General features: G+C 43.2%; 1 protein-coding gene across 5 annotated transcripts in view; it reads right to left on the bottom strand.

The window, feature by feature from the left end:
• Nucleotides 1-27,724, bottom strand: part of VWC2 (von Willebrand factor C domain containing 2) — a 124,913-nt gene that overhangs the window by 80,190 nt on the left and 16,999 nt on the right. The window contains exons 4-5 of one of the 5 annotated variants that reach the window (XM_059728590.1): nucleotides 22,385-22,503; nucleotides 20,580-21,961 (exon numbers count right to left, since the gene is read on the bottom strand). The exons of 3 other annotated variants lie outside the window; for them this stretch is intronic. In XM_059728590.1, the coding sequence (XP_059584573.1) occupies nucleotides 21,914-21,961; nucleotides 22,385-22,503 (167 nt within the window). In that variant the 3' untranslated portion in view covers nucleotides 20,580-21,913. Of the gene's footprint in view, nucleotides 1-20,579; nucleotides 21,962-22,384; nucleotides 22,504-27,724 lie in introns of those variants that run through there. One more of the 5 variants, XM_059728589.1, reaches the window with a different exon arrangement.

The raw sequence follows: 27,724 nt of genomic DNA on the forward strand, positions 1-27,724 counted from the left end.
CCCCAGTACTCTTTCCTGCTATGGCAGGGGGTCGGACTTGATGATCTGCTCAGGTCCTTTCCGACCCTATCAACTATGAAACTATTTAGTAATGATATTTAAGTGGTCAGCAATATATTCAGGTCGCACAGTCATTGGCTGGAATGAATACAATGGTAGTTTTGGAGTGCTGAAGTTGATGACACCCACATTGTGAATATTGCTCTGTCCATCAACTGTTTGGCAACTGTTCCAAAAAGCAACCCAAATATTTTCAGGTGTGTCCACCCCCCACATCCCACCATACTACATGGAGGAAGAGGAGGGGCCCATCTTCCCCAAAGCAAGTGTAGTATACACATAGCAGTAGGCCTAGGCACATGTGACCTGTGCCAATTCAAGGGCACCCCCACTAAAAGTTTCAGTGCTTTTAACTGGAGCTGCTTGCAGCTGAGGAGAAAGGCCAACAGGAGACATTAACGCCAGCACCAGAGTTGCTCCTCCAGCAGCACAAAGTAGCTCCCTCAGCTTTATGTGGCCCTAGGCAGAGAGGGACCCAGAAGCTACAGAAACACAGAAGAAAGGCAGAGGATGCATGTCCCTTAAAGCAGGGAAGGTAGGGGTTATATAGCCATGTGTATGGTAAGGGGTCTGCATGTGTATGAGCACGGTAGGTGAAGGGAGTGCATGTGTGCACATCCTTACACTTGCAAAATTGTGGGTACAAAGCCCTCGTTCAGATCAGTCGACATAATTTGACTAGTCAGCTGGTCAGCCTACCAAGCCTAGACAAAATGGAAAAACATGCTTTACTGTTTGCCCTGCTCCATCTTATAGACAATTGCCAGCTAGGTAAATGGCTGGTTTGTTTTCATGAACTCAAACAGAATTCTTTAGAGTGAGCAAAAACTGTTTCAATAAAAGCAAACTTATGCCAAGCAGGATCCAATACAGACTGCAACCTGCAACCGAGTCCCTGAATTCTACTTATCCTGCTCATGCCTGTCTTTGGGTATCTCCTATCATATGAAATACTATGTCAGCATGCTGTTTTGCATCCTTCTATACAATAAAATACAAAGCAAAAAGAAAAAGAATTCAACCAAAACAAACAAACAAAAATTGTTTGCATTCTTTTTTTCCTTCTTTTGCCTCATCCTTGGTTTTTTTCTTCTTCCCTTTATGGTTACCTAAAAATTTCAAGCTTTTCCAACATTACTTTTCCCTTTATCTAACTGTTTTTTTCACAATTCTACCACCTGAGTCTCTGCCTGCCTTCCCCTCCCCCACCAATTCATTCCCATTCCTTTTCTGCTTCTCTCTGTTCTTCCCTCTACTCATTTGCTACATTCTCCATCTTCTTTTCACCTAAAAAAATAGGATTTGAACTAAGATCTCAGTAAAATTATAGGCTAATGGAGAAGCTTACTTTACTTGTACTGGTGCACTACATAGGTACTTGTGTGAAATATTACTAGAGAAAGCAACAATTTACCTGTATACATTGAATGAAGCTGCAGAAGAGCTAGGTTACATGCCCCAAACACCTATGTGTATACAAACATATAGATACAGCTGCCAGTCTGAATCTCCACAAGAATATCGCTTTAGGAATTTCTGCCATTTTTTCAGACAGGAAAAAACACAGTCTTCCTTAGGTTAGTCTCTGCCCTCTTCCTCTGTTTGTTATAACATTTCAACACCTATAAAATCTCAGGGGTCCTATACAGGTGTGCAGAGACGATGTGCTGGAAAGACTTCTGCATCACATGCATCAGCTTCACCATGAGTCTCCGCACTGAAAAAAATGGCAGTGGGGCACTTTGAAATAAAACATGTTCAATGAGCTTTACTTCAAAGCACCCTGCTGCCATTTTTTCAGTGTGGGAATGTGCTGGGATGCTGATACAAGTGACTCACAGGCACTTTTAATTGTCATGGGTTGCTAATTAAAGTGCCTGATGTTGCATCCCACAGCACATGTAAAAAGGCAGAGGCCTTGGTGTTTAAATGAAATAGAGTGAAGTTTAACTTATCATTTAACATGAATTTGTGGAGTACCCTTGTTGAAAGCTATTGCTTTTATTGGTTGAAAAATGAACAGCAACTGATTCAAGCTGCAGACCTGAATAGCAGTAGCCCTATCTCAATCTTGCCAGGAGCCTCAAAGCTTCTAGAAAAAACAAATATACACCATGTACCCCTTTATGGTTAAACAAAGAAAATTGGATTTTTATCAGTTTGACTGTCACCTTTTGCATAGCAATTCATTGTCAAGAGCCACTAATGAAAGAGCTTAGCTATGGATAAAGGACATGTGGCTTCAACTGAATTTATAGATTTATCCAAAACAGTTTATAGCGTGAATCAAATGTACTCTTCAAAGCTCTCTGAAAGAAGGATTAGGCAGAAAAAAAAATGGATGTCTTATATCCAGGCAACCCCTGCTTCGCACTCTTAATTGGTTCCCCAAAAAAACAAGCATCAAGTGAAACAGTGTTAAGTGAATGAAACTTTCTGATGAGCCAAGATGGCAACCGTAAGCATTACAACAAAACTCACTGAGTGCTAAGCGAAACTTGGGTATCAATGTAAAATGTGCATTATAGTGGAATAGCTCTCAGCGAAACAGCGTTAAGCAGGGGTTGTCTGTATATGTATGTATGTAAATACGTATGTATCTATGTATGTATATCTACATTATTGTATATGATTGAACAGCTTCAGTTAATAAAGTCACTCTCTTACAGTATTTTAGTTTCTCACTGAGTCCCAAAGGAAGAATTAAAAAATCCTTCTTATTTTTATCACACATTAATATTGGCTGGGATTTTCAAAGGATGGCTGGATGGCTTGGTGGTTTAGGTACTAGCCTGAAATTCCTAAAATACAGGCTTAATTCCTGGTTCTGTTATAGACTTTGTCTTTCCCAAGATCTCACACACCCTCTGTGCATCTAATCTAAAAAATGGAGTAAAAAAGAATCTTTGTCTCCCAAAGATTCTGTCAAGATGAACACATATAAAGACTGCAAGGTGCTTAAATACTATGGTAATGGAGGCCATAACGAGACTGGTCAGTCAGGGGCTGGGATATAGGATCTTAGATTCCTTAGGCCCTTTTGAAAACACTAATATCCGCAGCAGCTGAGGTTAGGAAACATCTTACAGTGCTGAACTGCTTTTATTATTAATAGCCTAGGACCTGTTCTCTGAGATACTGAGGAGAATAAATAGGAAGAATGTGCAATGGAAATCCCCAACCACCATTTTTCATTTCTGGGATAACTGTGTCAGGTTCTTAATATTCCAAAGAACTCATGGAAACCCATCACAGGCAGTGGAGACTGTGATTGTGTCTCAGGAAGGAAGGAACCAAAATTCAGATCCAAGTGCTCCCAGCAGATTTTTCTTTTACTATCCTGGATAAAAACAGCATTAAGAGTTCAATGCTCTGAACCACTTAAGCTGATTTTCTATAAAGATGTTTAAAGTGACTGAGGCATAGATATATATGTATTTATGCCTAATATATTCTCTCTCTAATTATCATGAAGGCTGGCTTATGCCATGGCAAAAAACTACTAAGGAAGTCATAGCTCTTTCACATCACAAAATATAAAAAAACATCATTCACTTACAGAAAGAGAAGAGCCACAGCACAGGCTTTAATAATGTTCACCCTGGGAAGGTACAAATTAAAAAATAAATAAATCAAAGAAATAACCTTTGTTTAATAAATATTTTCAGAACCGTCTATTTCCCTGGTTGTTTCAAACCACTAGAAAAATCTACCCTGGGTTTATGGCACCATATGCATTAGTCCAGAGTGACAGAGACCATGTTTAAAATCCTGGCCTCATGGAACTCAGTGGGAGTTTTGCCCTCAACAGCAGTGCTGCCAGAATTTTACTGCATGACTTTTTTTTTTTTTTTTTTTAATATAACAACCCTAAGACAGAAGGCAAGGTAAGTTTGTCACCTCAGGCCCCTGACAGACATTAAAGTAAAGGCATGATGGGATCAGATGCAGGATCCCAACAATTATGTTTTCTGCCATATCATACATGCATGGCAAGATGCATAATTATGGGATCCCACATCAGATCCCATTGCACCATATTGACAGTGCAGGGGGAGCTTTGTGGGGGGTGGTCTCAGAGCCTGCCTGCACAGCCTAAGCCCAGCAGATGTGGGTGTGGGCACTCTCACACACCTCTCAGAATGCCCTACGGGCTTGGCAGGCTGCCAAAGACTCCTGAGCAAAGCCAAATGACTGAGCCACCCCTAACTGGCTGGCGGGGAACATAACAGCTGCCCACCTGGACCTGATGCAGCAGCAGCTCACCATGGCATGTGCCTTCATGGCCATGAGCTGCCAACTGGCTGCCCCATGCACACCCAGTCAGCACACCCTGCACCCATTGTGTGCGTGTGTGTGTCCTCTGGATGCCTGGCTTCTGTGTGTGTGTGTCCCTGATCCATTTGGGGGGGGGGGTATGTATGTGTGTGCGCATGCATACCCTGGACAGCTGAGCTCTGTGTGTGTGTGTGTGTGTGTGTGTGTGTGTGTGTGTGTGTGTGTGTGTGTGTGTGTGGCTCATGTCAGGCAGCCGGGCCTACCCAGGGGGCTGCCTATTTGCACCAAGGCTGCACTGCTCCCTTGCAGCAGCACACAGGCCAGGAGTAGGGCCATGGAGAGCAGAAGAGTTCCTCCCTGGCCTCCTGGGGGGTGAAGGGGGAACATGGCTGATGAGTTGGGGCTGCCAATCTCTGCTGCTAGAAGCTGCCCCAGCAACCACCTGACCTGGTAGACTGAGCTTAATTCCCTGTTCTGAGCACTCCTGCACCCCTTGGGATTGGCCTGGAGCCAACTGAGGGGCCAGGGAATATTCATAGACATTAGGGCTGGAAGGGACTTCAGAAGATCTTTGAGTCCAGCTTCCTCCCTCAGGTGCAGGAAGTCAGTAGGGGTCATAGGCTCCCAGCAAGATCAACATCCAAATGTCTCTTGAAGGCGTTCAAAGTAGGTTCTTGAACCACCTCTGGCGGCAGTCTATTCCAAACCTTGGGGGCTCAGACAGTAAAGAACTGCTTCCTTATGTCTGACCTGAAACAGTCATGGAGGAGTTTGTGACCATTCAATCTTGTTGTCCCTTGGGGCACTCTGCTGAACAGATGTTCCCTCAGATTCTGGTGAGCACCCCTGATAAACTTACAGGTGGCCACCAGATCACCCCTGGGCCTGCACTTTTCCAGGCTGAAGAGACCCATAGCTCTCAGCCTCTCGCCATAAGGTCTGTTTTCCTGACCCTTGATCATGCGTGTGGCTCTCCTCTGCACTCTCTCAAGCTTCTCCACATCCTTTTTGAATTGTGGAGCCCAAAACTGGATGCAGTACTCCAGCTGCGGCCTCACCAAGGCCGAGTACAAGGGGAGAATGATGTCCTGGGATTTGCTTGAGCAACATTTCTTGATGCAAGCCAGAGTTTTGCTCGCTTTACTAGTTGCAACATCACATTGAAGGCTCATGTTCATCTTGTGGTCAATCATGACCCCAAAGTCTTTTTCATCCGTAGTGCTAGCCAGCGTAGCACTGCCAAGCCTATAAGCACGCTGCGGGTTTTTCTTCCCAAGGTGGAGAACCTTGCGTTTTTCGGTGTTAAACACCATCAGGTTCTCATCCGCCCATTTCCTGAGCCTGTCAAGGTCAGCCTGGATTGCCCTCCTGTTCTCTGGTGTGGATGCTTTGCCCCAGAGTTTGGTGTCATTGGCAAACTTGGCCAGTCCGCTTCTGACGCCAACGTCCACATCATTAATGAAGATGTTGAATAATATAGGCCCAAGGACAGAGCCTTGAGGGACCCCACTGGTCACAGTGCACCACGACGATTGACTTCCATCAACCACCACACTCTGGGTCTGACCACGGAGCCAATTCCCCAGTCAGCGGATCGCGGTGAAGCTGAGGCCGCAGTTGGCGAGTTTTGCTAAGAGGTGATCACAAGATACCAGATGGAAGGCTTTTTTAAAGTCAAGATATATGACATCAATCTCTTCCCCCTTGTCCAAATGATAGGTCAGCTGGTTGTAAAAGGAAATATGGAGAGACTGCCACCTGCCACCAGTCAAAGTAGAGAGTTGGGCCTGGAAGTGGAGTGGCTTCCTTGACAGCCCCATCACAGCATCTCAGGCAGCCAGGTCCTGCTCCCCTAGCCCACTGTTGATCCCCAGAGCAGGCCCTGCCTGACACCTTCCTGCCTCCACAGTCCACAAGTCACCAGCTCCCATACACCAGATCTTCTGTCCTGGCTCCCTCTCCGCCCCCAGCACCTCCCAGTAAGGGCATGGTGGGGAGAGTTCCCTCAGGTTTCATCCCAGGGTCCCCCCTTTGGGACCCCTGTTCCTGTTAGCCCAGGGAAGAGTCCCTGGAGTGGGGCTTGCCTTGAGGAAACCAGCAGCCTGTCTCACTACTGCTGCCCTGGACAGCTACAGGCTCTCCATGGGAGCTAGCAGTGGTGCCAGTCAGGGGTGTTGTACATGTACCTCAAGTGGTCTAAGACTCTGCATTAACTCCCTATCCTGTCACTGTGACTCTCTCAGTTCTGGTGCACTGTAAGGTGCCTCCTCCAAACACTGGGTGGTCACCTGAGGCCTCCAGCCATGTAACTCAGCAGCCCAGGTACAAGTACCCCTCAGCCTGTCCATTTCCCCCCATACATCTCCCTACTTGCTCTTCCTGTCAGTCTTGCAGACCTTGGCATCAAGAGTCCACAGTGCGTGGCCTAAACTCAGAAGATGAAGCCACAATTTGTAACACATCTAATTAATTTCACCAGTGACTTATATGCATGTCTTTCATTCACTTAGCAGATGTTTGGCTGTCCATCCTGAACCTACAATGTCAGCTGCCATGAGCTGGCCTTCCACACACAGATGTGGAGCCTGCAGACAAGGGGGAAGGAGGTTAATTACCTTGCAGGAATTGGAGTGGGGGGCAGGTCTGGGCCTGGGATGGGCCCATGATAGCAGGAGGAGGGTTGCCCTAAGGAGTCAATATGGTGACTGCCTGCATCATGAGGATCAGAATCAGCTGATACACACTGGACTTCACCCATGGATCAGTTCAGAGGGGAGGGGAAGACGTGCTGTTAGGCCAATTGCAAGCTTGTCCAGGTCCAGAACCTGGAAGTCACCCTGGCAGTGAGAGCTGATCAGCTGAGATAATGGTTCCCATGAGAGAATCCTTTCAACAGAGTGTCCCTTTCCTGGACTGGGAAGCTGAGAGGAAGGTCTGGGGATTGTTTTTTGACAAGTGAACACCTTTTTCTCACTCCTTCAGTGGTTGTCAGACATAGCTGCATCCTATCTCTTATCCCTGACTTGTGGGTACTCTCTGCCAGAACTGCTGTTTATTACCTTTTTGCCTGCTGAGCTCAATAAATGCTATCAATGCCTTTCTGTGAGTGCTTTGTAGGGTGGGGAAGCTGTTTATGCATACATGCTCAGGGTATCTGTGCTTAGACTCTTCTCTCTCACGGAGCGCAGCATGGCCCTGACAGAAATGACAAGGATTTGTCAATTAGGCAGCTTTATGATCCCACTGAATGGGACATGCTCTCTTAAGCCCCCAAGGGCAGGAGGGGAGGGGAACTTGGTGCCTTGGCTGGGCTCCAGACTTCAGAAGGGGAGGGGGCAGGGATGGAGGGGAAATCTGGCGATTCACCCTCCCACTAAGCCCCAGCATTCTCACCCTGCCCTCCTCCCTCTAGCCCCAATCCCTTTGTGGGCTTCTTGGACATAATGGCCTTAAAGAGGGCAATAAATGAAGGGGGTGGCCTGTGGCGGCTTCAGCTCCCCCTGCTGCCTCTTCCTTCCCCCTCCCCTGTCAGGGGTTTCACATTTCCCCTGGGGCTTGGGTCCCCATCACGTTTGCGTGGAGTTGGGGCAAGTCTTACCATCACAGATTGCACTGCATCCTCACACGTGGCCTGCCTCATTGGAAGAAGCATCAGGAGAAGAGGACGCAGGTCCTAAGGGCCACTGCACTGGTACTGGGAGGGGCTTAGAGATGTGCAATAGGACTTGCCCTGGAAGTCACAGGCCCTATGTGACAAACAGTGTCACAGGGCATCCCTGAGCCTCCCTCTCCAGTGGGGTTACTGTGATTCCTTTGGAACACCTCTGGTCCCATGAATGCTGTGTGCCCCTGGAGGATGGGAGGCATGGCAAGCTCCTGTGGGTGGCAGTACTGTCGGTGGCAGGAGCATGGCAGAGACAAGGGGGGAGCTGCCGCAGCCAGCTGCAGCACTGTCAGTGGTGGGGGGTGGTGAGTGCCAACCAGTGATCAGCAACCATCCACAGACACTGCCGGCAGTATCGGTGGTGGCCAGCAACGATCGCAGACTGCCCACAGACACCACTGGCAGTGTTGGCAATGGGGGTGGGGGGAGGGGTGACAAGTAGCAACCACATGCAGACGCCGCTGACAGTGTCGGTGGTGCCTTGTCACAGGGAGTGCACCGCCATGGTCAAGGGTTGCACGTGCACCCCCTACAAGTTGCCAATGTCTGGTCCTGTGGGTGTGGGGGGTTGGAGGAGGGGGCATCTGCCTTGCTCTTGGTAAGGAATTGGGACAGATCCTCATAGAATATGATGGTCTAGCCTCTGGCCCATGGAGCACTTTGTAGTGTCAAGCACACGGTTATAATTCCTCTTCATCAATGTAACAGGGGCTCAGGCAGGAGTCCAGTTACTAAGGCAAGGTCAGGCAGGATTGACCTGACCATGCACCCTGCCAGGCGGAGGGAATTACACACCCGGGACAGGATCGGGTGATTAGCCCACCAAGACTTGTATACATCTGGTGGCAGGGCACTTACTGGTTGCCTTTGGGCACAAAGAGAAAAACGAGGAGCGTTTTGAGCCCAGACGGTGAAGAATATGAGGAACCCGCCTGGTGATCAGGAAGAGGCACTGAGACTGCAGGACTCTAGATGGAGAGTCCGTTTAGGCAAGCTACATATCTTGAAGTTCTAGTGGCTCCGGTGGGTGCGGTGGGAGCTGAGGCTGGGCAGAGCTATGTGGCAAGGAATCCTAGAGTGAAGGGGGCATCTCACAGGTGGAGGACGACGGGTGGGCAAGAAGACTCCATGCCAACGCGGATCCCGAACCCCAAAGAGACAACATGGCTGGGAGTGGCGACGTGGGAAGCATGGAAGCCTCGGGGACTGTCCTGGCATAAGACTTGCATTGTGAGATAAGGGGAACATGGCTCAGTAACAAGATAATTACAGCTCAGAAGGCTGAGTGCTACATTGTATCCAGGAAGCATCTGGTGCTAACTGTTCGGTGTTACGGGAGGGCTTCACCAATGAAGTAATTGGCGAAGCTACAGTTACTGTAACCTTTTACTTTGGAAAATAAACTAACACCCTGAGCAAGTTACATCTGGGTGGTGTTTGTCAATCACTAGCTCTAAAAAAACCACTGATCTCCTTCATTTTCTTTCTAATCGAAGTTGTGGCAGGAGAATACAGAGGGGAGACGAAGCTAGGATTGCCCAACCCACTCATAATCAACATAGATGATTCACACATAGATTCATAGATGCTTGGGTCAGAAGGGGCCTCAGTGGATCATAGAGTCCAACCCCCTGCTCTGGGCAGGAAAGAGTGCTGGGGTTAGATGACCCCAGCCAGCTGCATGTCTAGCCTCCTCCTAAAGACCTCCAAGTTAGGGGAGAGCACCACCTCCCTTAGAAGCTCATTCCAGATTCTGGCAACCCTTACCATAAAGAAGTTCTTCCTGATGTCAAACCTAAATCTGCTCTCTTTCAGTTTGTGGCTGTTGTTCCTACTTACTCCAAGGGGTGGCCTGGTAAACAGAGTATCTCCTACTCCTTGCTGCCCCCCTCGATTAATTTGTAGGTGGCCACAAGATCACCTCTCAGCCTTCTCGTGCGGAAGCTGAAGAGATCCAGGTCCCTCAATCTCTCCTCGTAGGGCTTTGCCTGCAGGCCCCTAACCATACAAGAAAGCCTCCTCTGAACCCTCTCAAGGTTGTCCACATCCCTTTTGAAGTCTGGCGCCCGAAACTGGATGCAGTACTCCAACTGTGACCTGACTGATGCTGCATAGAGGAGAAGTATCACCTCCCTGGACCCGTTTGTCATGCACCTGCTAATGCATGATAAAGTGTGGCTAGCTTTACTGATCACTTCGTCACATTGGTCTTGGTGAGATATTTTGCCCAGTTTCTGCTGTGACCCCTCATCTGCATCTCCTGGGTGATAGGGCATTGAATTAGAGATGTCTTCAAGCATATCTGGAGCTGGCGCTGGATGCGATCCTCATCCCAGATGGCAAGGAGATCCTTTATTTCCCTGTATTATCACTTGCGTCCCTGTGTTTGGTTGGTGGTGGCAGATGGGTAAAGTTTGTCCATGGTCCACAGTGGGGCCCATGGGTGAGGGAGGGTCTGGCTGTGAGGGGGTTGAGGGAAGGTTGGAGGGTGGATGGATGGATAGATAGAAGCAGCAGCAGCGGATGTGCGAGGGTGCAGTTCCCAGCATATGGTTCTCGTGCTCACTTCAGAGGCTTGTGTCTCCTGGTCCTGTTTCACCTGGGCTCTGCTACTCAGGCCTCCTCCAGAATCTTGAATTTTCCAGGGGATTTCAGCTGATGCCCTGTGATTCTGCCAATGCCACATGCTCTGCTCAGGCTGTAAAGCTGGAAAGTCTATGGCCCAGGTGGTTCCTTAAGTTCCAGGGTTGTGTATCTGTTTGCCCTGGCTTGGAGATTCAGTGCCCCCCCAACCACATCCTCCCTAGAAACTGAACTACCTAGTTGATCATCTACTAGGTATTTGATCAGTGAGGAAGAAGGGGAGTCAAGCTACCTTGAATGAGAATGAAAGACATGTCAGGAGCCTTCCCTCTAAAAATAATAATATAAAAAAAAGGGATGCAACTATTTAGGGCCCAACTCAGACACCCTCACTTTACAACCTTATACCATGGATGACTTTAAATGTAGTAGATTCAATTATTGGCAACTTATGAATTTCAACCACAAATAGTACTTGCCAAATTTTATTAAATTTCATTTTTTTTTTCATTCTTTTCCTCATCCCTTAGCTGGCACAATATAAAGTCCCTGTTTTGAGGAGATTTCAGTATAAATATAAAGGTCACAGGTGAGAAGGCACAAGGCAACACAGTCATGTGGTTGTTTTTGGTTATTAAAAACTAATTTTGAAAGGAAGATTACAAAGGAGGTCTGACACAAAAATAAGAAAAGATCATCTCCTCTCATTATTTTCCATCATCCAGATGTGTAGTCCTTCAAGAACAGACATAAATAAAACAATTTTAGCACTGGAACCAAAACCACATGCCAGGTTCAGATCCAAGATTCTAATGCAAACACTTCCCTACACAGCTAAATTGAAAATGCATATTTTTAGGCTTCATCCCTTCTCTACATGAAAGTGGTTTTTGGATCAACTAGACAAGTCCATAGAGTTTTTGGTTCACAGTTCAGAACTAACCTCTCTCAGGCAAACACAAACTTGGTTTGAACAAGACACTGTTTGCAGTGTCTTGTTCAAAAAGTATTACAAAATACTTTTGAGAATAAGCAGCCCCTTCCTGTATCAGATGCATTTGAAATCACTTTGGAGAATACAAGAGGAGAGAGTTGATATTATGGATTATAGGCACTGAAAACAAGAAATACAGTTTCCTTTTTTGTTATTGTTTCCCCACATAAACCTTCAGGTAGAGTAAGAAAGTGGAGTGCTATTAAAATATTTCAGGCAAGCTGGTATTCATACTTTCTTTACAGCTGTATAGAGCTCAGCAGCTTTACCTGATAAGCCTTGGGTGGCTTAATTCATCTTTGAAATTGCTGTCTTCCCTCCCTCATCCCCCAAAATGTAGAATTTTTGAATATTTGTAACTGCTTTTAATGATTGCCCAGCCTCAGATGGGATTTTCCCTAGCTCAGACAATTTTTTTAAATTTACTGCTAGGAGACAAAACAAGGACAGGCTAGAGATGTACCTTACAGACTAAGCAGTACAGTACAAAGACTCAATCCTGTGCCACTTGAAATCAAAGGAAAATTATGTCAATTTCAGATTTATACTATATTTCAACAACTTGCATGCGACTGAATGACTGTATGATAAACTTAACTCCCCCACCCCACCATGGCTCTCTCCCAACACTTCCACCCTATCCTACTACAGTAGGCAATCTATTTCCTACAAGGGCACTGGTCAAATGGAGGCACTGACAAAAAGGTGCACACCAGGGAAAGCACTTCCTTCTTATGTTCCATTCCTTCTTCCCAAAACCACACCAGCAGGCTCCTTCCACCTCCTGCAGGGTAAGCCATAAGCCCTCCAATTGGTCCTTGTCAGGGTGTTCTCATCCTAGTGAACTCTCTCGAAATCCACTGTAGTATAAAGCAGAAAAATTATGTAGTCCTTAAGGTACTGATGTTTTTGGTGGCTTAGCTTTTACCTCAAACAGTAAAAAGTGCAGATGAAAAAAATACAGCTTCATACATCTGCAAGAAAGCCAGGTACTTGGGGTTATCCATCAACAGGAAGCCCTTATTTTCTAAAACCCACTCTGATGTAAAAATAAAAAATAAATACTGTGCTCATTTAAGTTCAGCTTTCAGCAAGTTTTAATCCAGCTCTTTTTGGTCAGAAAATAAGGAAGTAAAGGGGCAGGCTCCAAGACTGGTTTCAGAGTCAAAGGCATAGCAGAGATCAGAAATCCAAATCTTCATACCTTCCAGTCCTCTGTTCTGACACTAAGCCCCTGTCCCTTTCCACATACAGCCAGGTACATTTTGAATCAATGTAAACCATAGGAACATCACCTCCTCAGAATTAACAAATCCCTTATTGCAAGTGATTGACAGCATTTCAGATTCATCTACCATGGATAGATGAGCCAATTTACAAATTAAAAAAGGAATGAGTTACAGGTTTTTAGAGAAAGAGAGGTAAGCAGACCTGTGTAATAGACCTAAATACACTGGAATTATTCTAAAGAAGAAGATACTCAGCCAAAGTATTTTCATTCTTTTTGCAGATGCATCCTCTTGTCTTACTTGCACTATCCATTTCCCTAGAAGTGATATCATTGCTTCCTGATAAAATAATGTTTTTACACATAAAAGACCTACTTAGCAGCAGAGAGACCAAAGTCTTTTAACCATTCTTTAAAAACATGACTCAGAATTAAAGGTTTTACAAATTGCTCTTTCATAACTTGACAATTTCCCAGGAGACGAATTTGTGGTACAGTTTCACTTGCTGTATCAAGGGAACACCTCCATTGTGTTGCTTTCAATTTTGTTCCATCTAAAGATTTATTATTGAGTTGCATCAAATTCAAGTTCAACATTGCAATGGCACAGCAAATACGTGAACTATATGAAAGTGATGGTGTGGAGTGGGAAGAGAGGTTTGCCTAAATTATAAATGTGAAACTTATCTTAACACTGCTGTGACACCACCATTGTAACAAAGCATCAAGAGAACACAGGAGTTCACAGACACAAGCAAGTATCACATACTGCTGGGCTAAGTACCAAAAGTCAGACATATGATGTTTCATCCTCTCAAGGAACTGGGGCAAGGGCATAGGGAAAGACAGTCCCAGATTGCTATCTCTGTTTCTTTGGGAGGGAAAAGGAACCACAAGACACTTCAGGTGGGAATATTAACTCATATTCTTACCCCATGTCAGGGATGCCTTGTGCACAGAAATACCTTAATTTAGTAATGCTGTTGGCAATGCCTGATTCACCCAAGGAACCTTGTCTGCCTAGTGGTGTATTTGATATCTTTTATTAGACCAACCCAAATGGTTGGAGAATGGTTATTAAGCAAGCTTTCGGATTCAAAAACCCTTCGTCAGGCTAAGGAAGCTTCAGCAGTTGGTGTGCGCTCTTCCTGAATGGCGAAGGGTTTTTGAACCTGAAAGCTTGCTTAATAACCATTCTCCAACCATTTGGGTTGGTCTAATAAAAGATATCAAATTCACCCAAGGAACCTTGTCTGCCTATGTCCTTAGACCAACACGGCTACAACCTAAATCCCTGATACACCACTACACACTCTTCATCCAAATCTTTTTCTTTGTTTGCTTCAGAAAGAACCCCCCTTCCTTTGCTGGAGGACTTTGACAAGATCTGTAGAGAGTATAGATAATGAAGTAGCAAATGGCTATGCAGAAATTTCTAAACATGTCTTCCACTGTAGCTAAAGCTTCAGGTAAAAATGAAACCCCATAAGGCACTGATCCTCAGATTCCTGATAGAACTCAGCCTGGTTCTCCATCAAAAAAAGAGAATCCAACACTTCAACATGTGGGACTTTAAGGCCATCTTTAAACAGTACGTCATTAAGGAAGAATTCATGGAAAAAATAAAGATTGTATTTTTCTTTAGCACTTTTACCTTTAGTACTTACTACCTTTGCTTTAAGTACTGCAGCAGTTCTTCCATGAAATCACCTGTGAACAAACTGGTGACCCACTTGGCAGAGTGTGTGTGCACACATTTGTGCATGTGTGTGAGCACACACACGTTTTAAAATAGTGACCTCAATTATACAGTGTGCGCACATGTGTTTTTTAAGATAATGGTCCTGATTATCCAATTGCATACTCTTGAGCCAATGGACCATTTTGGCAAATATATGGCCTTCCCAGAATACAAAATGCTACACTGATATGACACTTTCCCTGTTCTATGATCTACCAGCAACAAACCCAAGGGACTGTTTTTTTCATAATCTGCAATATATGCATGTCACACCGTCCTACTCTGTGCCTCTGAACAGGCAGGATGCTGAAATATACAAGAACCTTGGTTTTTTGGAGCACTTGGCAGGAGAGATTCTGTGCATTTCATCAGTCTGCCTGCTCACATCAGAACAAAACAGGCAGCCAGACCACGGGGAGAGCGTGACCTAGTCAGAGAGACCCAACAAATCAAAATAAAACCTACAGATACGTTTGGGCTTCCAGCCTTGACTTGACAGTATCATTTTAACGTTACCAAGGACTCCTGGAAACAGAGCACAGAAATTTCCTTTGAAATGTGTACTGTGTTTATATTCTGAGTATTAAACAGAAAATCGCCTATGAGCTTTGGTCTTGAGGTCATAATCAGAGTCTAGCTTAAAACTAAGCATTACTGTGAACTGGTCATAAAAATAATCATTTATGTATGTTAGCAATGCTGCCAGACCACTGATCCTCAGTTCATTAAGAATATATCAGGCTATCAAGCTGCCATGCAAAAAAAATAATTAATTTTCCATGTTGATATAGCACATCTCTATACCACATAGATGCAACAAATAACTTCACATGATGTATAATTAACTGGTAAGTAGGACTCACTGCTAGTTAACCCTCTGGTGATTATTTTAAATACTTAGTGCTATATCTTTAGAGACCCCCTGCCCACTCCACTACTATACACTCTCAGTAATAGCAATGTTAGCCTGTACATGCAGTTATCATACAACAAGTTATTGGTAACCTGCCTTTAGGTCTTTTCAATAAACCTTGACAGTACTGCTGAAAGTAGAACATTTCAAAAGGCACCCTTATTAGCTATTTCCTCTGCTTGTACTACCTTGAAAGCTCCCCTTTAGATTGTACTTTAAGTTCCATGACACACCTGAATGATGATGCAATAAGTATATGTGTGTGCATGCATGTTTGAGAGGGGTGTGGTGGGGGTGTAAAGTGTTGCTATATTTAAGGCAAAATTTGCATTTATTCTCAAACAAAATTTAGTTGATTGGAGTTGAGGCAGGCCAAGTTTCTGTGAGGCTTAGAAATGCAGGTTAAAAGGAACACCTACATTGTTAAAAACATGAAAATTTAAACTTAGGATGCCAGGGGTAGGATAAGAAAGATAATTTGCACTACTGTGAGACACACTGATTCAGTAACATAAAATAACACGGAGGGGGAATTTTCTCTCAGACTCCAAGCCGAATAGTATGTGGATTGATGTCCCCTTGGGCATTTCTACCCAATTTAGAGTAAATTTAGGTATTTTATTACTGTTATCAAAGAACTGATCTTTATCATCTGAGTAAGCTGTGTATCAGTAATATCTGGTAGCCTGGTGCTACAGAGGTCAATTACATGCTGCATTATAAACAATATTATCTACATTGCCTTTTGATTTCCCTGAATTCTTCTTTGATCTTCTATTATGTGAAGTAGGAAGTTTCTGACTGATTCCGTTCATACTATTCATAATTTTGTATGTAATATTTCTATCTCATGATTTCCTCATTCATGGTCTCTCTCTAATAACCTTTTCTTGCAGGAAATTCATTTTATTGCTGCCCTACACTCCAAATTTATGCTATACTATTGTGAAGATAAGGCAACATTGAACATCGTATTGAATATGAGGGAGGTGCCTCACAGACAAAGGCTAGTACATCCAAATCTTTCTTCATGCATTCTAACTGATGTTTCCATTAAAAACTTCACAATAATACTTCAATAATAGGTATTTTTATCAAGTGGTTGCAGTTAAATCAGAGATTATGAGTAGATTCAAGAAATTCCTTGTAATTTACATTTGATAATGTTTGGGCACCTTCAGTTTCATCAGCTATTGAGTTGCCCTGCTACATGGCTTCATGAAGACCTATGTCCCCTTTACTTCACTAACCTAAAAAAAAGTTACAGATAATGCAGTTCACTCCCTGTTCCATTATGGCTAAGTACAGACAATCAAAAAGCCAGAGGCTGAATCAATTCAGTCTTTGCAGGTTAGTCTAAAATACACAGATTGAACAGATTAGCAAGTGAACAGACATTCACTTTTGACTCAGGCAATGCAGCCACATGCCTGCAGTGGCTCCAGCCAGAAGCTGGGGGGCACTACAGCATGCCTGCCAGTCACTGTCAAAGGGAAGAGAAGAGAGGAACCCTCAAGGGACAGGGCGCAGTCACTGCCAGACTGAGGCGGGGGGAGGGGGAAGGTAGTAGCACTGAATTCATAAAAGCTTGAACAAGAACAGTACTTTCTCTGAAGCAACCATGTATTCAACGGAGCACTTCGACAGAACCTCAAGCACATGACAGAACCACCAAAAACCTTTGCCTAAGCGAAGTATGTATTCTAGTCTCCCACCTTTTACAGGTTCTGACTTATAATGTAAATGTAGTTTTCCGCTTTCTCTGGTCACACTAGCTCAAGCTGTCTGTGACCCTGTCCTGTTCCTCTGTCTCCAGCATATACATGTAAAGACTGTGCCAGGTCTTTGCCAACATGTCCCACCTCTCAGTCTGATCCTATAGGACTTGGCTCTGTGCTCACAGGTGGCAGGGGATGAGCCCAAGCAGTCCCTCTTCTGTTCCCTTAGCTACATCTCCAGCACATCTGTGATGACTGTGTCAGGTCTTTGCCAACACCTTCCACCTCTCAGTCTGGTCCTATAGGGCTTGGCACCAACACACTCAGCTGGGGAAAGGGGGATTAAAGCCCCTCCCAGATGCCATACCCCAGCTGGGGTTTGCCTGAGGAGGCAGTCCCTCTCAGGTTGTTGCCTGCCTGCAACCTGCACCCTGCTCTAGCAGAGAGCAGGGGGCATGGGCAGCACACTGAGCAGGGGAAGTGGGGAAGAAAGACACTCCAAGATCCCAGCCAGAGTTTGCCCTATCCCGCCCTACACCCGTACCCACTCCACTCCACTCCAGAGGGTAAAAGGTCTCACAGGGGCTGTCCCCCTTCCCCTGGCAGACCTGGCTGTGGGTTCCTAGGTAGGTTTCCCACCTCTACCCTCTTGTTGGGCAGCCTTCACTGCTCTAGCTAGACAGCAGAAGGGCAGGGCCAGCCTCGCTCTCTGGAGCAGACAGCACAGCCCTGCAAACCATGCTGGGATGCTGGGGGACTCTGATTTAACTTAAACCAGGAAGGGGTCTGGGACAGAAGTTCAAAAAAACGGTTTGACCTCAATCAGTTATGTCTGATACTACATTCAACCAGGTTCATCTTAAACCAGTTTTGGCCATTTTGAAACAGGTTTATATGCACTGAACTTCTGCTCTGTTACAGATTTAAACCAGTTTCTGATCATCACTTAAACAGACTTATGTGTAAACTTCCGTCCCTAGCCTATACATTTATGTAGACCCAGATTAATCTTCCAAAGGCAATTTCCACTTTGAATACTCAAACCTCCAATCTGGTCTTGATAGTGTAATAAAAAACCCAGTTTCTGAAAGAGACAGAGATCATTTGGAGAACAATGCATCATGAACAAGCATATTTTACTCAGTCCAAGAAATGAGTCAATCTGGAATTCTGACTAACCCCCTGGCACTGGAGGGGTTTGTGTTTTGGTTTAGACGTCTTTCAACTAATATTTATAATCACTGTGGGAGACAATTGGGTTTACACCACCTTTTGGTTGCAGCCTTCACTGGAAGGAAGCTTCCATCTTGTGAGAAATTACTTTCTAGGCAGGATGCACATGAACTGTATCTGTTCTTTGGACAAACAACACATGCTGGGAAGCACTCAGTTTCAAGCATTTCAAAGAAAGTTGCCCACTAATCAGTGTGCATGGACAAATGTTGCCCTGGCAGGCAGAAGAGGGGTTTAGAAGAGCTAGAACAGCACAATGCTACTGTATTGCAACTTTCAAGGTCAATCAGATTTGTGTATCTTTTTCTAACCCTCTAGAACCAATGACCCCCACCCCCCAGGGCCACTGGCAGAAAGCAGACAAAAGCAAGATGAAGAATCAGCTGTAAACATGGAATGTCTGGAATAAAGTGATGTTTTCTGGCAGAAACACATGACCAAGAGGAAGGTTTAAAATAACTAGATTGGATAGAAACAAAGCACTGTGTTCTCCTGGGGGGAGCCATAATATTCTAAAATATTTGATTCTTTTTTCTTCTTTCAAATCTTTTGAAAACTAATCAAGGGCTTTGTGCCCAGAAAGTTTTTCATTTTGATAAGTATGTTGGTGAAGCTCAGAAATTACTTTAAACAAAAATTAAAGAAAAAAAAAAATCACAGCTGCACAGCTGATATACTCAGGGAAGCAATCTAGGGGTTCATAAGGTGAAGGGTGCTTCCAGCCAAGAATAAGAAGTAGATTTAATTTGAAATCAAGGTTTTTGATTTTAAAAAGCATTTCAGTTAGTCATGACTATACTGAGCAAAAATATCTATTTCAGGAGTCATAAATGAGAAAGACTGAAAAAAAATCTTGTGTTACTTCAGTAAGCGGGTAAAAAATGGCAGTATGCATATCTTCTGGGAAATGACAAGTAAGAACTTAGCAAAACACTATCTATAAATGTTAAAAATTGTTATTGGATAACTTAGATTCATTAATATAGTTTAAACATACATTAACAAAACACTGAAATTCTATAAATACCAATAAAAATACTATACTTTCTTCACCGAACAGATTTTTAAACTAAGACATAGGGCTAGAAGAAAACTCCTGAGTCATCAAGGTCAATCCCTAGTCCAGGCAATGACTCAGTGTACATTCAAAGACCTAGGAATTCCTCAAGCAAGAGGGATGTAGGACGTTGTTGAAAGCGTTTCCCAGCATAGTGCAGCTAACCCATGTTAACAATATGGTGCCTGATGAAACTGCCTCACCTTTAAGAAAAGCCCCAACATTAGAAAGTCTCAACTGTTGAGAGATTACACACAGAACTTCTCAGTTAAGGGATTCTGCCATATCCCCATTGCCACAGAATCCTTCCAGCACTACAAGGAATCTCAATCCTCTCAGCCAGTTCATAGCCATTTAACTTTAACTCTCTCAACAACATTTGTAAGAACAGATGCATAAAGTTACATACATACAAAAAAATTATAGAATACTGGAAAATCCCATTTCTAATTAATGGGTGCATTTCCAATATTCTGTATCATTAACATGTACTACAGCACTCTTCGCTACAAAAAGCTGTGCATAATTTTTAACAAGATATAGTAAATCTGGATAACAATACAAATATGCAAATCCTATGTAAACTTATGAAGTATAAGTCTTCATATCCATATAATTTGCCATCCCCATAAAAATGGTATTTATGTTATGCTAGCATCAAAGGACCCCCGGCATGCTACGATTAGAGCCACAATGTCTTACATATTGTACAAACCTGGAATAAGAGAGTACAATAATTATTACTGTTCTATCTTGTTACACTCCATAATATGTCCCACTATGAGAAAACATTAAAGCAACTCTGACACTGCATGGTCTGAAACTATATTCCTTTTGAAATGTTTGCAACTGAACAAACAATATATAAAAGCTTACACACAAAAACATTTCTTTACTACAAAGCAAAACAAAAAAGACAAAAATAACACTGGGTAGGTATTGAAATTAAGTATTATCATGAAAGACAGGCAGCAAAGAATTGGCTAAATTATTAAGTAGTCAAGTAGAATGTTTTCTTTGGCATCAGCTGGACTCTACTATACTAAACACACCTGCAATCCTAACTTAAAAAAAAATGAACCCCCCCCCCCCCCGCAAAAAAAACCCCACTTGAGGTTTTTTTGTTTTTGTTTTTTTACAGTTAACAAGAACTTCTTACACTATAACCTGAAGAACACATAATTGCTACAGCTACTTCCAACAGCAAATGTCTAGAGAGCAAAAATCCAGAAGGAGTGCAGAGGCTCGTCTATGTCATTACAAGACAGCTCCCTCCCCTCCCCACCCCCTCTGTCCTGTTGGAAAACAAGTAAGGAACAGCAAACTCCCTCGTCTGATTCAGGGGCAGCCTCTGTGGGTGGGAGCTCTGGAAGGCATGTGTAAAAGCAATCTTTTACTTTATCATTAATAGTGTCACAAAACTGTAGCCACCAAGGTTATAATGATATGGTAATTTGAAACTTTAAAGCAAAAACAGAGAAAGCTCTGGGCTTCTACTCCTCAAGATTAAGCAAAACATCTATCCTCAACACAGGTGTTAATACACACAGGAAGGGAACTCTGATTCTATTCAGCATGATATTAGTTTGTACATACACTAATCTGTTCATTACTTAATTCTCTGTGCCTCTTGCTGCTATTTAATTGACTTATGTCCAAATCAGATTTCTCCCTTGCACTGTATTATCTACTTTTGCCTAAGCCCTCAGTGTGATTTCTCAGGTTCTGTTCATGACATAGGAATTTGCCAGGGGTGTTTCAGAATAATCTCTCAGATTTCTCTGCAGCAGCAGCAGAGCAGACAGAAAGAGAAATAAATAGACTGTCTGGTGAAGAATTCAGGTTGCAGAAATAACTAAAAATGAGAAAATATGGCAAGGCCAATGGTAGATAGTCTTGAGATTAAACTCCTATTGCATTTTAAGAGAATACTGTGCACTCCCCTGCTCTTACCCAAGTATTAGTTTCAAACATTAAACTCTGTTAAGGCTGCTTGGGTTGTCCCTATATGACCAAGCAGAAAGATGAGATGTTTTATTCTTAGGGACACATACTGCCGTCTGTCAACAGCAGAACCCTTACTGAAATCAATTTAGTTTCCTAGTGTCAAAAATTTAGAAAAGTTCTCCAAGTAACATATTTAGGCCTAAGGTGGCTGGATAATTTAAATAGGTTTTAGATAAGCTTCCCAACTAATCCTTCACATCTTTTAATGTCCTCCTGTCAGCAGATGAATCCGATCCCCTGTAAATCAACATAAAATGCATGGTGAAAAAAAAAAATAGATAAATATCCTTTGAGAGAATCCATCTAGCTACAGCTATCCATGCAAGTAAACCTAAGAACAACAGGCTTCTGGTCTTAAATACACCTGTATGGGGAGGCTGCAGAAGTCAATGGGGTATCAGTTTGTGTGTTCCTGGGCAGAATCTCAGGTGGTCCCTTTATTGATGCGTGGCAATCCATTCATATGGAAGGACTTTTGTTTTCTGCTAAAGGAAAAAGCAAATAGGGTCTGGTAAAACACAACGAGAAGCTTGAGCTTGTACAATTATCCCAGGTATCTGGCTAAAGAGAGTCAACATACTATGCAAACCCTTATATTAGTAAAAGTGCCTCATATCTGAGCAAAAGTACACTAGGAACAATGGGTAGCAAAAATACACGGATATTGGGATGATGTATTATTTTCCTTCTAAGGTATTTGTTACAGGCAAATAGTAGGGCTGCATGAAGCTTCAGTCCCTGATTTGATTTGGTGGAGATTAGGCCCAATTCGGTGTCCAAATCTCTGAAAATTAATCAAATCTGAGGACACTTTAATCTGTCCGAATTGAATCAGAACCCTCCAAATCAATTCGGAGAGATCTGGCAATTTAGACATAGAGACAGCTTTAAATGTTTTTTCTACATACCTCTAGGTAGCAGGGGCTGGATCCGAATCCAAATCGAATAGGGTCCACTTCGCACACCCCTAGCAAATAGGCTACTATATGGTCCCCTGTTATCCCCCGGTGAGGCGCTGAAACAGCATCTATTGCAAACAGTATTCCCAGTTAGCTGTCCACTAGGGATCCCAGTGTAATTTATATCCATGTATAAAAACATTTGTTTCATCATTAATGCAGTCACAAACCTGTAACCACTAAGGCTACCAAGTGTAATTACCATGACGTACATTACGGACACTCAGATGTTCTGCTTAATCTTTAACTAGAAGATCAATCTGCAACACAAGTGTTACAACAAACAGGAAGGGAGCTCTGGTTCCTTGTCATGTGATGACTGTTGAATGTAAAACACACTACTGTAAACATGTTGTAGGTCAGGCCAGAGTGAAAAGGCCTAAACCTAGTCCTGTTAAGCTTTTCTCTCTGGTTGAACAAGTACAGGAATAAAATTCAGTCTACTATCTGACCAACTTTACCCCTCAGATTTGTAACCAATCTATAGATGAAGGATACCCAGAGGGTTCAAGCCCCAAAGCAAAGAGAAGTAAATCTGATGCTGTTTGTTTCCAGTGAAAGATGACAATTTTCCAGGATATCATTAAATTTTCTCAACCAGCTGTATATTTGCTTGGTTATTTTATTTTCATACTACTGTTTATGCAACTTTAATGGTGTTTTTCCTACTAAAACATTAATACTTCATAGTTAACAGTCCCCTGTTATAAATTATTTCATGAAGAACAGCCAATTAAAACAGAAAATGTATGCTGAAAATTTTTTGCCAAGTAACTCTTGCATACAAAGAACCCCAAATAAACCCCTGCATTTATACTTAAATGCATGCTACCAGTTAAACTAAGAACAATGAAACTATTGATGTTGGCACACTCTGAAGAGATGGAACTGGGGCTCAAGTTACACCTGTCTGCTATAGGATATTGGCAGAGGATTTTTTTCTAAAAATTAGCTTAATATAGAGGCTACACCATTCCACAAATTATATAGGCTATTGTTAATGGATACAGTCATCTGGCCTGCCTTCTTGCATAATGAAGACCTTCCTCAAACTTAAAATTCAGGCATATTTTATTTTATTTCATTTCATTTTAAAAGGAGATTATCTATAAAAGAATTAAAGCAAAAACAAAAATGAACTTGGAGCATCTTAATTCCTGACATTTACAATGGGTTGCCTTAACTTTCACCAGGACTATATAACCATTCTTGTACTGGGTTGGAACCCACTGGCCATAGCAATTCATATGCTGTGAGTAACTGAGGAAGCCTATTGTATTTTAAACACACTGCTGAGGGACATTATATGTTCTCGGGCAGATCTCCACCGTCCCACTCCTACTCAGACACTGAAGACTAGTGAGGGCACCAAGGAGCAATCTGCAGCCCTCCAATGCTCAGCTGTCCAGCCCTTGCTAAAGTGAGATGCACAGCAACAGCTGAAATATATACACTGCTGACACAAGTCCCCTCAGAAGCTTTTATGGGAGACAAGACTAAGCAGAAGTGTTCTGTGCCATGCCATGTCCTCCCTCCACCTTTATGTTAAAGCAAGGATAGCTGACACAGTAAGGGGGTGGGTGCCTATACATGAATGCAGAAGCTGCTTTGATGCACTATAATTACTCAATGAATCAAGTCTGCTGGACTATGGTAATTACTGCGCTCCAACCAGCCTCCATGTCTCACATGAGCGTCCCCGCACTTCAAAATGGTGGCGGGGGTGCTTGAACTAAAGCTCATCAAATAAGCTTTAGTTCAAGTGCCCTTCCACTGTTTTGAAGCATGGGGACACTGATATATGAGACACTATGGCACTTTAATTAGAGTGGTTCTCAGAGTTGCTTTAATTAAAGGACCTCCTCCCATCTCCCGGACACACGTAAAAAAGCCCAAGATCATTGCCTAGCTAAAAGTTCCCTTACCTAGATTAAATTCCCTGTTGTCATCACATTAAATTCACTATATGGCACCTGCTGTCCAAGCAGACAGGAGAATCCAGCCCTATGCATAGAAGTATGCTTCAGTCAGTAACAAGTCTATACTTACAGCAGTCAGGAAAATCACACTAGACCCCCAACAAAATAAAAACCACCTTTTCAACTACAGTGATACAAATAGTTTATGCTTCAAAACTCCATTGCCAAAAATAAAATAGAATTTATAGGGCCTATCTATTATCAACAGCTTACTTAACTATATGGGAGCTACTGGGGCCTTAACAGAGAGGAAGATTGAGCTCCATGTGTAGTTTTACTTGAGCTAAAACACCTGCAGGATCCCAAACTAAGAGGGTGAGTGCAATCAAGAAATTCTAAACACATGCATGAGGGAAACCCCATTATCACCCAGATTTTGTTTTGCTTTGGTTATAAAATCTCCCCCATCTCATGTCCCATTTGGGGCTACTGGCTTAACTAAATCCTACTGAAACATATACATGAGAGCAGGGCTCATCGCAACTCAGGCCTTCAAGGAGGCTGCAGGCATGGAGGCAGAGCATTCAACAAGCATTCAACTGTGCATGCCTATTACAGCTCTCACACTAAAACCACAAGTGGAACAGACAACCATGGTAATTCAATTTCCAAAGATAATTCACTTTCAACATTAAAGAAAAAAAAACAAACAAACAACCATAATCAAGGAGTACTATCAAATGCCTGGCCTTTTATTAGTGAGAAAGGGAATCTTATGCTTGTTATCCTGGTCTTTAAATAGCCGAGTTGCACTGCAGAAATGTTTGTAGCCAATTCTGATTTCAGTGATACTGCTTGTAAAAAGACTTAACTCTGCCAAAGTCCATGTAATTATGCTAGTATAAACACAGAAGGGGATTAGAATCAAGTCTTTTCTAATTTTGTACTGACAAACTCATTTAGTAGCTGCCCATAAAGTCCCAAGTTCCTGTGAGCTTTCAATTAATACTCGTGACTTTGATATATTTTAGTAACTGTATTTTCTTAAACTGGCTCACATTGTGTGCTGCATCGTCAAAAGGCCAGGCTTAGCTCACATTGGGTCCTGTAGAAAACCAGGCATTGATTCAGTGTAAATGATCCAACATCTTGGGCAAAAATCTGCAGGGGATTTTCACAGAGCTTCCCCACATATTATTTTTTCCACATTAATTTCAGCTATGGCTGGTTGAACTGTTAAAAATTATTAGCTTTTGTTTCCTGCTTGCAAGTTATCTAAAAACTGACTTTACCAAAGCATTCCCCAAACTGTCACACTGTCAGTCTAGTCCCAGCTGACCAGCTGGAACCTTCCTTCTGGTGCAATCACACCTTTATTGAAAGCTCAGAAGACTAAATTATGCCCTCAACAACTAAGCTGCCCTATAATAGAAACTTAGCATTCTACATTACTTCCTCCCCTCCCTACCATGCACAAGGACGAACAGAATACAGCTCACTGTGCCTTAGCTGTGATGGTTCCACAAGCCACTGTGGAAGTAACTGGTATTCATAGATGTTAGGGTTGGAAGGGACCTCAGTAGGTCATCGAGTTCAAACCCCCTGCCCTGGGCAGGAAAGAGCACTAGGATCAGACAACCCCAGCTAGGTGCTTGTCCAGTCTCCTCTTGAAGACTCCCAGGATAAGGGAGAGTGCCACCTCCCTTGGAAGCCCATTGGAAACCTGCATTTTTGTCTCCAATGCAAGCCTACACTTTTAGTGCAGACAGGGAGCACTAAACCTCTCAGTGGGTGCATCTACATGTTCATTAATGCGCCATAGTTATTGCGCATTAAGTTTAGTACTTGCATAACCCAGTACTAAATCAATAAGCTGCACACTTGCATAACCCAGTGCACAGCTTTTTACTGAAGCTAACTGTGCAGTAGCCTAATATTACCTCATAGTAGTGTATTAGCATGAGGTCTGCCTGGCATACTACTGTGTAGCTACTGCGCAGTTAGCATCTCATGTAGATGCACCCAGTGAGAATGTGCCATTTTTACAAATCACAAGTCACTTTTGAGAGCAGAACTGCCTTTTAAATCCTTTTTTGTGGCGCACACCAAACAAACAACATTATCATCTGCCTTAATCCAAAGAACCCTGGATATTTTATTAAAATACCCTCCTAACCAACAGAGTGAGACATGTAGGCATATAAATATATACACATAAAGTTGTTTCTTTTTTACTAGTTAGCCACTTTTTCATTCACTTGCCTCTTACTGTGTTCAGTATAGCCACTGTATCTGAGTGCCTGTGCACAGTTACATTTGCCCCATGTGCAGGTCCTTACCTGCTCTCATTTAATTGAATACCAACTATTAAGGGGAAAGGGTTGGACGACAGAAATATGCTCCTCACCTTGTGGATTACAATGTCTGATATTTTTGACAGAGAAATGATTGAATCACTCATCTCCAGTTCCATCATGCTTTTACTAGGACCCCTGCCAGAGGTGCAGGTAAAGGTGCAATGGGATCTGATAAACAAACCACACAATTACACTTCCTGCCATGCCTCACATGTATGGCAGGAGGTATGATTGTGGGATCAAGCATTAGATAGCATCACACATTGCTGTTGGTGCACGGGGAGCCTGGGATCATGATCCTGTCCCCCCACCCCATCCTGCACCAGCAAGTAGCAAGCTTCAATAGCTGAAAACCCCAGCATGGTGTAACCCTGTGGCTCGAAGCCTAGATCAACTATTGGGGCTCCCAGCCACAGAGGTGCATCTGGCCACATGTTTAATTAATGGTGTAATAGGAACCAGCCACAAAGTTACCACACATTTTTGTGGAATGACTTTGTGGCTTATTACTTATTTTATGATGCCATTCATTGCTTTAATGTGTGGCTGGATTACAATTTAAGACATAATTAAATGGTTAATCATATCTTAAGTGTAATGTGTGGCAGATTCCTAAGTGTTCTCCACAAACATTTGGCTCAAGATCTCATTTGTGAAAGGTGTGGTCACCTCTCTTTCCATCTCTCCCCATTCACTGTCTGTGAGCTAACTGGTCAGGAAAGTCTGGAAAGCTTCTGTACAAAGTAGGTGTAACAAAAAAAAAATAAAATCAAGAGAGGTCTGACTTTGGATTATGCTGCTTGCCACAACATTCAGCAAATACACAGATTCCAAAACTAATTTCCTCTGCCTGTCCTCATTTCAAGGAGGAAAAGAGTGCAAATTGTGGCGTGCACCATGTAGCAGTAGTCAGTTCACCTTTGTGTGCTGTGGGGTACTTCACCATAATTGCTTCTACCTATTACTGGACTTCTCCTACTGCCCAGGTGTCATGACTGGGCTTCCCTTGCACT

Source organism: Alligator mississippiensis, chromosome 5 (genome assembly GCF_030867095.1).
Source record: "Alligator mississippiensis isolate rAllMis1 chromosome 5, rAllMis1, whole genome shotgun sequence".
In the NCBI taxonomy this organism is placed as follows: Eukaryota; Metazoa; Chordata; order Crocodylia; family Alligatoridae; genus Alligator; species Alligator mississippiensis.